The following is a 12,338-nucleotide window of genomic DNA, read 5'->3' as shown; positions in this document are numbered from 1 at the left end:
CCTTCTACCTGACCATCTCAGTCTGCCTCCTTGTATTGTCCTCTGTGGTGGCAAACAACACTTTAATAAAACTGCCAGGAAAATTTAGGTCCTTTGTAAATTGTCATGGACAGAAATATTGATTTGGCAGATTTGTGCTATTACTTAATTTTTGTCCTTCAAAGTTTAATACAAAAAGTAAAAGATATCCCTCAGGAAAACGTAGTACACTTGAAGTTTATTTTATGAAGCATTCTTATAGCCTAAATATAACTATATCCAGTATAGTACGCATAGTGTAGGAAGTATTTTAATAATACTTCTTCAGACTAAAAAATTTAGAGTACACAGTATATGTGTACACTTGAAGTATACTGCCTCAATTTTAGTACAGAGTTAGTATATTTGTGCGTTTTGATAGACTTCTTTTTGTTGAGGGAAGGAATTCATCTCTTAGACCTTTGGACATCACATTTTGGGTTATATTTCTAGGCAATTCTGCTTAACTGGAGCCTTGTGACTATGTGTTTAGAGGATTAGCTTAAATATTAGCTTGGGTCTTAGGAGACTCAAATTAGCTGAAGAGAAATACTCATCAGACACAAGCTAATTATGGCTTCCCTAAGCACAATTGCACCCCAGTTTCTCACCAAACACCGGTTAGCACCATGCCAGTGTCCAGGTTAGGTAACAAGGAGCATGACTCCAGCCAATTTGACACAGCAGTCACACGCAACAGCAAAAGGGGCAACCAAATCTTTCAAAAAATCTAACATGAGCTTTTCCTCTGATCCATTCATCCTCATTAGAAAACCTCAACATCTTCAGCTCTGCCTCCAGTGTGGCTGATCTCTCCACTGTTTGCTTTCAGTCTTGCTGACACTCTTGTTTCACACATCACCAAACCTGAAACCTGAATTTGCTTACTTATTCATGTTTCTTTCTTTTTTTTTAGTTCAGACACTCATGAGGGATGCACAGTGAGGCTGTGGTTAGCGCTCTCACTTTACAGTGAGAAGATCTGGGTTCAAATCCCAGCCCTCTCTTTGTGAAGTTCTCCTGGAGCCCACATGGCTTTTTCTCTGGGCATCCAGCTTCCTCCCACAGTCCAGGAAAATTCTTCATGGGTTAACCTGCTGTAATTGGTGTCTCTCAATGGCCTCTATAGTGTGATTGTGTGTGGCCCTGCAACAAGACTGGTGACCTGTTCTGGGTGTACCTTACATCCACCCGATGGTAGCTGGTTCCAGCAGCCCCATAACCCCTTAAAGAGATTTAACGGGTTCTGAAGATTGATGGTCCCTGCAATGACAGTAAAGCATCTTTAATGCAGTCATTCTGTGTTTGATGGTGCAGAGGGCCAAACAGCCTGCCAGTCGGTTTATGTCTGCAATTTTATTTTATAATGAACATTGATTTCACTTATTTGTGCAATTAACCTCACATTACACCCTTTTATACACTTTGGACAAAAATGTAAGAGACTGTTTATTATTATAATTATTCTACTTTGTTATAAACACATGATTTATTACTATTATTATTTGATCTGCAGAGTATTGATGTACTCTTTTGTTTTCATTACATTTGCATTGCTGTTACAAGTGAGTGGCATGCTTCAAAAAAGTTTGTTAGAAGCGGATGTAACACAACCACAACACGCACGCGCACACCCCTCACATATAAACGAACGCCTCTATTCGCTTGGCTTGTCCTCCGCACAGCAGCTGCAGCAGCCGCAGCAGAGCCGCACGAACTGAATCACCTGTGGTCGCGTGCTGAACATGAGGAGCTCGCGCATGATCCCACCTGCGCGCGTGCTGCTGCCGCTCCTCCTGCTGCTGGCGGCGGGATGCACCGACGCCTACAAGCCTGTCATTATTGTTCATGGCATCTTCGACGGACCCAAAGAGCTGGAAACCCTCTCTGGTTTTATTGAGGAGGTAGGACTTCCACACAGCTCTGTTTATCAGACAGAAAACACTCTTATTTTGAAAAAAAGTTCACCCAAACTAGAGTATTCCACTATTGAAATGTTCATTTAAAAGCTGCTGACTGTTTGTGTTTAAATAAAAAATAATAATAATTGTTGCTCTTCTGTTATTTTAGTTGCTGGAGCTGAAACTGTGAACTGTACATATATATAAATTTCTTTGGCAGATTTGCAAAAAATAGTTAATGAACTTAATCAAATCAAATCACCAGAAGATATGAGAATAGAATGGGTTCTTCCACCTTGCAAAGAACCAACACAAGCAGCTTGATGTTGACATTTTATAGCCAACCAACCATTCATTAAACACGACCATCCATCCATGACCATGGATCTGCACTGTTTGGGACTTCAGCTGTCTACACCAGTTTGGATGGACATTATAGATAATTATGCATCTATTAAAAACATGCTTTGATCTGAAACAGTCTCCATAAAGTGGACAAAGGTTTTCAAAAATTCTAAGCAGGTTGATTTCAATAAGATCTAGAAGAAAAGGGAGCTGAGCTAACACTGTGTTCGACTGATGAAAGTGAAAGTAAAAAAATACACACGAACAGGGTGTTTACATCTTTAAATTTATATTTGTGTATGTGCATAAATAAAGTCCTGATTCTGTCTTTCATTTTTCCATTTCATTTGATTTCTTTTTGACATTTGGACTTCACGTAATTCTCGTAAAGTCCTTATTTTGATAAAGATGAACCAAAATATTCACTGATTATCTTAAATCAGTGCCAACGATTTAAAATTCTCGTGAAATGAGTTAATAAACTGCAATTATTAAAGCATTAAAAAAGCAGGTGATGAAGCAGGTGATGAAACAAATCCCCTTATTGAAATCAAATCTCCTATTTTGTCTGTTTAGTCAAAAACAAAAAAGGAAACGCTGTGAGCAGAACCGAGTCTTCTGAAACAGCAGCGTTTTCAGTGAAGTGAAAATCACCTGCAGCCTCATGCCCAAAGATTTCTCTTCCCTTTGTGATTTTCAATTCCTAAAGCTTCCGCTTTCGCTCGGGAGTGTGGCTGCCAACCCGCCTCACGCCGTCTGCACCTGCTGCTTCTGCTTTATTTGGTCAATAAAGTTTGATTCTCCTTTCGGTTACACGCAGGCGCATCCAGGAACGGAGGTGATACTGATCGATCTGCTGAACTACAGGTCAAGCATGGAGCCAATGTGGAAGCAGGTCGACAAGTTTGGAAAGGTCATCCAATCCATCATGCAGAGGTCACCTGAAGGCGTCCATCTCCTCTGCTTTTCACAAGGTCATTCAACCCGTCTTCTTCTTTTAACCCGTCTATGCTCAGAGCTTTAATCTGGAGCCGAGGGTGAACAAAGACTCCAAGAAGCGAAACAAGTCGTTTCATCTCAAATTAGGGTCAAACGTTTAAAACGACCAGAAACAGAGGCTCAAAAATACCAGATTTGTCATCAGACAGAGAAGTGACAAAAAAAAGATGGCTGGAGAGCAGAACACATCTTTTGTCTGTCTAAGTCAGATGTTATGATTCAGCCTCAAGAAAAAGTCACCAGGACAAACGACAAAAATCTTCTTTATCAAGAAGAAAATGAGAAGTCCAGATGTAAAGAAGCAGGAAGAGCCGGAGGTTTTTTTTCTTGTCTCTGAATCCTGAAACTCACCTAAAGTCTTCTCTTTGGAGAAATAAAACCACATGTTAGAGTTTATTCTGTAACAGTTTTATTGTGGTAAAACATGTAAAAGTCCTATAAAACAGTCCTTTATAGAAGCTGAACCTGGAGGATTCTGGTTCATCTTGAGGGTTTATTTTATTTATTTATTTATTTATTTATTTATTTATTTATTTATTTATTTATTTATTTATTTATTTAACAGGCACATTATACGCATTGCTGTAATGTGGCAGAATCAACCCAAAGGCTGTTTTTCATCTGTAGTCGCTGAACAGTGTTAAAAACAGGATCAACTAAACACAGAGGAGGAGGTTGATGTTTAACAGATCAGGAGGGAGGTGTGGAAGCCCCCCCCCCCCCCCCCCCCCTGCAGAGTTCATCTTTTTCCCTTTAGTCAAATTTTGGAAAGTTCTGGAGAGCTCATTAAATCACACCCCACACCTACCCATGCCAGCCACCCCACCTGTGTTCCGAATTCTGCATGAAATTTGGGTTTTTGCCTGATACATTAGATAATGTGCATAATTCATAAGCGTTTCTTGCGTTTCACATTCGTCGATGTTCGCAGATGTCCGTCGAGGGTCTTTACATGAATTTGATTTTCAGCAAATTTTTGGTTGCTTGAGAATTAGGTAGTTTACGCGTATTTTGCGTAGTTTAAACTCAATCATTACCAAAATCTCATGCGATTGTGCGTGATTTTTGCAAGATTCCTACACAAATTTGTGGCTTCCCACTACCCTTCCACGTATGTCGAACAGACTTTTCACGCACGTACCACTGATGTATAGCTTTATATCGCGTATACGGCGCACATATCACGTTCAAATGACATAATTGACGCATGAATCACTAATGAATTGCACATAGACAGTTCAATAATCACGCACGGTTCATGTTCTACAATGATTTACGTGTTCTTTGCATGGTTTGTTTGTACTTCTTCCGTTGATCTAACGTGGTTTGTGATACATCTGTGTTAGTTTCACATAAAGACCACCACCTTTCTCACTTTTTTCAAGTATTTTCATGTATGACCAATTTTCATGTGCAAAATGTACGTAGTAGCGGTGTGACACGGTCTTGAAGTCGTGTAACTTTTTCTTTTTTTCCTTAGATTCTTGGTTGGTTGGAAAACTATGACACTAATCTCTAAAAGAAAGATTAATGTGGATTACTGTGAATTAAACACGTGTGGATCAGTTGTAGGGTCAAAGTTACCTTATCTCATCACAGTAAATAAAGTATCAGAAGCCTGCTCTCAGTGATGCCGTCAAGCAGCTCACGACACAGAAATCTGTTCCAGATTAGACCTCAGGACAGGACAACACAAATCTCAAACCTACAATCTCTGAGCGATTACTCAGAAAGGACGCGTCCAAAAGTCTGTCTGAGGATGACTGAGGGCCCCCCCACCCACGAAGGCTTTGGGTGGGGGTCAGAGCTTAACATGAGATGAGCACAGATCCCAGGTGTATTAAATCAGACCTGCTTTCAGAAGGGAAAAGGTGAGCTCTTTCTTCAAATCAAAGCTTTAACCTCTGAGCAGGTAAGCTGACGCTCTCACAGCGACCTACCTGATGGATGTGATGGCGTCGGCGCTTAAGGGGCCTCAGGTGGCTCCGGTCGAACACGCTCATGACATCAGAGCGGTTGCCATCCTGGTGGGGCCTCAGAAGGGAGGATGCTGCTCATGAGGGCTTGTTTGTGGAGATGGCGTTTCCCCCCTGGGGTTTCTGCAGCTGTGGTTCCAGCAGCAAACAGATTCCCCCCCCCTTTTTTTTCTTGCAGGTGGTCTGATCTGCAGAGGAGTTCTCTCCCTGATCCCAAACCACAACGTCCACACTTTTATTGCTCTATCCTCTCCTCTGGCCGGACAGTTCGGAGGTCAGGAAGCTGCCAACCATGTCTAAAAAAAATCCGCACTTCTTCTTTTGTGAAACAGAATTGCTTCCCTCCACAGATACGGACTACGTGAGCCGCGTCTTTCCTGACCGCGCAAAGACAAAAGTTTATGTCTTTTGCTACAACAAACTTGGGCAGAAGTTGTCCGTTTGTGGATATTGGAAAGGTGAGAACAGAGGAAGAGATCTGAACCTGTGAGGAAGTTTCATGCATGCTAGTTTCTCCTCAGATCCTCACCACACCTCTGCCTACCTGAGGCACAACATTTTCCTGCCGCTGCTGAACGGTGAAAAACCGCACAGCAACATGAAAGGTGGTGGATTTAGCTTCCTCACTCCTATTCTGGCGTGTTTGTTTCATATAAGAACAGCTTTAAAAATGTAATTTCTGCAGAATGGAGAGAAAACTTCCTTCGCATCAAGAAGCTGGTGCTGATTGGAGGACCTGACGATGGCGTCATCACCCCCTGGCAGTCCAGGTATGACTGTCCTCCACCAGATCTGACCGTAAAGCTTCTGCTCTCAGACCTGATAATTAATCTGCTCCATATTTTTACAAGAACAAATAATTCAGACCAGTCTTCAGTGTTTGAGCAAAACAGGACTTGAGGTTTTTGAAAAAAAATTAAGATAAAACTGCATCTTTTGATGTGATGCTGTGTTGGGTCGGTGCTGCCTATGAATCCTGTTTCTACTCAAAAAAGAGTTTCCACGCCTCCGCTTGACTGGTTTCTCCTTCTGTCATAGCCACTTTGGATTCTATGACTGTGAAGAAAACGTCGTGGAAATGAAGAACCAGGAGGTGAGTTCTCAACCACCTTAGCTGCCAGCGTTTAAAACAAGCCCACAATCTGGAAAAGTTTTCAGCTGCAGTTTGAAATGATGATCTCTGATCCTCCTACCTCACTTTTCTGATCAACAAAGTGTTCCGAGCTCAAATCTTTCTTCTTGTCGTTCTCAGTTTTATGTGAAGGACACGTTTGGTCTGCAGACGCTGGACGCTCGAGGCGACCTGTCGGTGTGCGTTCAGTCTGGGGTGAAGCACGTGGAGTGGCACTCCAACTTCACCGTGTTCACCACCTGCATGGAGGAGTGGTTGGTCTGAGGACCACTTTGGTCTTCACCCGACATTCAACCATATGTGAAAGATCAACATCTGCTGCAGGAACTGCATTGAGCAGAACACAGTGGTGAAGTTTAGGACTGCAGACAAATCAGTTTCAGATTCATAAACCTTTGATCAATAATGATAAAATCTGTATTTTTGTTACCAATATTTTCTGTTTGTGTCAATCATGAATTCAAATTTGACAAACATGAACATAATTTGAGGGATATGGATCTATTATTTCTGAATGAATCGTGTGTAATTTGTTATCCCGGTGTCATTTACATCAGTCTCAGAGGCGATCCTAACCTTCTTTTTTTTTCAAAAATAAAAATCGGTCTGTTTCATTTCATACCTTTGTTTCTCCTGTCATGTTGATTGATGGGCTTGCTTTACCTGGAACAAGAGAGAAGATAACAGTAATAAGAGTCATACATGTAACTCCAATGTCTGACAATGTTGTTTCAAATCACCTAGGGATTCAGCGGGATAAGAAAATGGATGTTTCAAGTGTAATGCATTTTTTTGCATACACCAAAAAGTCAAGAAAAGTCACTTTTTATTTTTAATTAACAAATTAAAATTTTTAAGATTGATTTCTTTTTATTTTTTATATATTTAGATGAAAACGACAGTTTTATATGAATTATAAATATGAAATCTTTCATTTGTAAAGTCACGAGTCACAAATGACTTGCTGCCCTCTTGTGGACATATTTGCAACTTCACCAAATACGATTTCACATGTAATAATTTATACTAACATTTCAAGATGTCTTTGTTTTTTAAAATTTCATATATTTAGATAAAAAATTAAGCTTCTGGTGGTTGTTAGATCGCAAATCTTTTATTTGAAAATGTTACAAGTCTGACACATTTTCACACATCTTTTTTCAGGCTAGAAAACACAACAAAAAAACAAGAGTGACTTGCTGCCCTCTGGTGGACATATCCTAAAATTCAGCTAAAAAATCTTTCCGATTTATTTCAAATACTTAGTATTTAAACAAAAAAACATGTTTTTTGTGTGTTTGGTGACTGTTAATCTTTTTGAAATACAAAATATCATGGCTGTAATTTGACTTTTTGTCTTGAAACTTTTAATAAGATTTAAAAAAAAAGCACTACAATTGATCTGATTCTTTCATGTCTTGTAGATCAAACTGTTGGTGTGAACTGTTTTTTTTAAAATTATTTTCCTTAGTGTAATTTTAGTATTAAAAAAATAAAAAGATACGGAAATTTTTGGATTGTATTTTTTAGATAACTGATATGAAAGAAAACGATATATTTTTGTATAACAGTTCATTTATTTTTAATTTTAAAATGTTACCCTTGTAATACATGCTTTTTGCTCGAAATATAAAGGGAAGACCTTAACAACTCAATGATATTACAAAGACCAACAAAACAAACAAAACAGCACTAAAGGTGCTCAAACCACATGAACATTTTGAAAAGGGCCGGGTTATGTTGCACAAACACACACACACATCAACAAATTTACACACAGCAACACATGAACACACTCACAAACATCTGAGTGAAGGATGGGTTGGAGGACAGTAGACCTCCTACTTTTGGGATATGTGTGTGTGTGACTGTGTATTGTGTGTTCTAGTTCAAGGGTGTGTTTATCAAAAGATGCAACAAATGTGACCAAAGGCTGAAGCTCCGTCCACTAAACTAAGATGAACGATTTGATTGTTTCTTCCATTTTCAAAGGTTGCATTGAAATTGAATTTAATGTGAAGCTTTTCTGGACTGAGAGGTCTGAGGTCTTTCCAGGGATCAGTTGTAGCCACTCCTCCAGCTTGGGGGTTACTGCCCTAAATGCTCCAATTACCATGGAGACCACTGTCACCTTCACTTTCCATGTTTTCCCTAGTCTTCTCTGAGTCCCTGGTATTTCTCCAGCATGGAAAGTGAAGGTGACAGTGATGCCTGTGGTAATTGGAGTGCTAGAAACAGCTAAGATCAGAATCAGAATCCTTTTATTGTCATTGTACATGATGATACAATGAAATTGAAGCAGCCTTGGAGTGACGAAGATAAATAAAATAACATATAATAGAAATACTGTACTCACATCTCTGACAAAAAAAATCTACAAGACAGACATGTTAAATATTAAATATGTATGGACAGAATAGAATGGAATGGGTTGAGTTGCAATGAGCTCAGCATATAAGTATTGTTTGTTATTTCACAGAGACCCGGTTATTGTCCAGAATTCAAGATATTGTATACATGTGTAGATTTAGATTTATTTTGTGAGATTTAGCATATGTAAAAAGTCAAAGTGGGGTGTGGTTGGAGTGTGGCCGTATGGTGATTGCCTGGGGAAAAAAGCTGTTCCTTAGTCTGTTTGTCCTGGTTCTGATGGACCTGTACCTTCTGCCAAAGGGCAGCAGATCAAACAGGGGGAAAGCAGGATGGGTGGAGTCAGTGATGATGCTAGTCACTCTGCTGATATCATGTTTTAGACTAATGTCATTGATGATAACATCTGTCACAAGTATATCAAAATAAAGTACAGGCTGTGATTTTTCTACGATGGACTAGAGACAAAACTATTTTTGATGACACAAGGACAGAGATTGTCTTATATTTAGAAAGCACAGACTCATCTCTGGCATTATCAATGTTTGAAACCCAAAAAACACAATCTCCTATCAATCTCTGTGAACACGATCTGTATGTGTGTTCCACTTTGGTCATCTTGATCTGTAAGGTTCTAATCAAAGGATCAAACATTTTTAGTAGTCACTATATCTCAGTTGTCTTTTAAAAATAATCCTCGTCAGAGGTTTCCGGAGATTTGACTCTCAGAAAGTTGATTGGTTGAGCTTCATGCCTCCTTCTGTATATAAACTGAAGCCTCATTAAGCTTGTTTATCTTTATTTTTTTGTGTCCTGCTGCGTCTAAACAACAACAACAGAGATGTGGAAGAGTGCTTTTCCTTTCTTTGCAGCCCTGCTGACTGTTGGATCCGCTCAGGTTCCAGGAGGTCCGACAGACATCAACGCAAATGACCCGGAAGTCCAAGCTGCTCTGAAGTTTGCTATGAAAGAATACAACAAGGGTTCCAGCGACCAGTACCTCTACGTAGTGGTGGATGTGATCAGGGTTCAGGGACAGGTTGGTAACATTTCACTTATACGCCCTGCAGAACCCTAAAATGTCAAATATAGTTTAACAAACGGCTTCAGTCAAACTGCAGGACCTGTTCTTCCTAATCAAGTCATCTACATTTTCACTGTTATTTTTTCACCTTTAGCAGTTTGTTTAATAAATTCAGGCTAAACATTTTAGTTGAGTAACATTTTTTTAAAGATTTTTTTAAAGAAAGTTTTTTTTCATCTTCAACAATTTTTTTTATCTTTTGCTTTACTAAACTATTACAGAAAGAAGCAGTTTGATAAATATTTCATGTATTTCAATGACAAGATAATTTAAGTTGTGCTGGTCTTAGATGTTGTTTTGAATCACAATCCATGCTTGCTTCCTTTTAATTTATATCTTTTTTTCTTAAATACAGGTGGTTGAAGGCTACAATTACTTCCTTACTGTGAAAATAGCCAAAACTCTGTGCAGAAAGAACTCCAATGTTTCAGGGTGTTCTCCCATCAGAAATTCACCCATGGCCAAGGTATTTATTTAAAATATTTTTATATTTAGAGACAGAAGGCACTGAATTTGGTAAAAATGTGATCTGTTATTCTACATTTTTAGTTTTTTTGGGGGGGGTCATATGTTTTTTTTTACCTTCAAGATTTTACTTTGTTGTTATTCACCTTTTTATTAAATCTGTTTTTTAATCAGGTTTTATGTTTAGCTTTAATGTGCTTCAATTTTAATTGTGTTAAATCGCTTTATAAACAAAGGTGATGACTGTTAAAATTCCATTATGTTAATAATGTTTTTCAACCAATCTTAACCATCATTGTTCTGCATGTATTAATGACTGCTGATCTTTTTTTTCCAGACTTACGAATGCACATTCAAAGTGTTCGAACCCCTATTGGCCAATGATATGCAGCTGACGGAACAGCAGTGCCACCAGCTGCATTCTCAACCAAGAGGGGTATTCTAAAGATGCCCATCTTTGTTTAGTCTGTTCAGTTTATTACTGATTTAACGGTTAGGACAACTGTCTTGTAATGTCGGGCTATACAAATAAAACTGAATTGAACTGAATTCTGGACTTTCTGGTTGATTTTGAAAGACAAGGGACTGAAGTTCCCTTTTCTGCTACGATAAATCAGAAATGGTTCTGTGACGTCAACATTTCAGCTCTGTAGAGGAGGTCAGTGTGCCTTCATGTTCATAAAAGCAGAAAGGAGTCTGCTGAAAGCATTTTTGTCAACTGCATGAACATGAAGACTTTCAGCTTTATCCTTTTTAACTGAGTTTTCCGACTTCCTATCGACTATTGTCTTAGATTCTGATCAAATTATAATATTAGGGGATTTTAATATTCATGTTGATGACCCCAGTGACTGTCTAGGAAAGGCTTTTGCAGCTTTATTAGATGATGTTGGTATCACCCAAAGTGTGAATGAACCCACTCACTGTCATAAGCACACCCTGGACCTTGTTCTAACCCATGGTATAGAGATCAGCCAGCTGAGTGTTCTTCCTCTTAACCCCATCATTTCTGATCACTTTCTGATTACCTTCCAGCTTACACTGGAACATTCTTCTGCCCCAGTGAATAAGAAACAGCTTAGAAGAACCTTAACTGACCGTTCTGTGTCTGAGTTTAAACACACAGTTCAGCCAGTACTTAGTGATATTCTGAGAAAATACTCTGAGTCCAGTTCCCATAGCATCAGTCCTAGCATACATGACCAGTTTGTTAATGATGCCTTACAAGCACTCAGGAGTACACTCGATGTTGTTGCCCCCTTGAAACCTAAGTTCGTTAGACAAAACCGAGTAGCACCGTGGTTTAACGCTGAAACTCGTTCTCTTAAACAAGAAACCCGTAAGTTGGAAAGAGAATGGCGCCGCTCCAGTTCAGAGCAGCCTCTGGATATCTGGAAACATATTGTTTATATACTTATGATTAAAAACTACACAGTAAGATAACAAAGACAGAAAGCAGCGACTATCATATGTCATGCTCTGTTGTAAACCATGCAATGCGGGGAGCATGAGCGGCATGGCATTTCAAAGGCGCTGATGGCTCCGTACAAAGCGCGTGCCACAGACAAAACAGCTTCCTTAATGAGCTCGTATTTATCGGGGGAGAACCGCAAAGCTGATAGCAGGAGGACACACACACGGGGCGGCTTAAATAAACACTATGGTTGTCCGGAGTCGTTATTTTGCAAGTTATTTATTCTTTTTGTGCGGCCCGGTACCAAATGACCCACGGCCCGGTACCGGTCTGCGGCCCGGGGGTTGGGGACCACTGTTCTAGGACATAGGTTATGCAGAGCTGCAAGGAGTTGATTAAAAACTTTCCTCTGAGTTTTGGGCGAAAGCCTGCCCCCACTAGCTTACAGCCCCTCACAACCCCATCCTAACCTTAGCAGAGCAACAAAAGTGGCTGGAGCTATCCAGCGGTACAGTTTTGACCCAGATTCCAGTTTAGTCGAGGAAACCAAAGATGTACATGGATATATTTGTCTGTAAATGATTGCATCAGAATAGAGTGGAGCAGGGAACCTCTACTGATTGTAGCAGCAATG

The 12,338-nt window shown here is 39.6% G+C and overlaps 1 protein-coding gene across 1 annotated transcript; it reads left to right on the top strand.

Annotated features, from left to right (window-relative positions):
* Positions 1-1,687: 1,687 nt before the first annotated feature.
* Positions 1,688-7,190, top strand: LOC101158556 (lysosomal thioesterase PPT2). Its single transcript, XM_004078487.4, has 8 exons — positions 1,688-1,922; positions 3,085-3,238; positions 5,418-5,513; positions 5,590-5,697; positions 5,761-5,844; positions 5,925-6,009; positions 6,278-6,332; positions 6,492-7,190. Exons 1-8 carry the CDS (start codon positions 1,764-1,766, stop codon positions 6,633-6,635), a joined length of 885 nt encoding a protein of 294 aa, XP_004078535.1. The 5' UTR covers positions 1,688-1,763; the 3' UTR covers positions 6,636-7,190.
* Positions 7,191-12,338: the final 5,148 nt, after the last annotated feature.

Source organism: Oryzias latipes, chromosome 16 (assembly GCF_002234675.1).
Source record: "Oryzias latipes chromosome 16, ASM223467v1".
Lineage (NCBI taxonomy): Eukaryota > Metazoa > Chordata > Actinopteri > Beloniformes > Adrianichthyidae > Oryzias > Oryzias latipes.
Note: the sequence above shows the minus strand (reverse complement) of the source record. Positions and strands in the feature narration are given on the sequence as shown.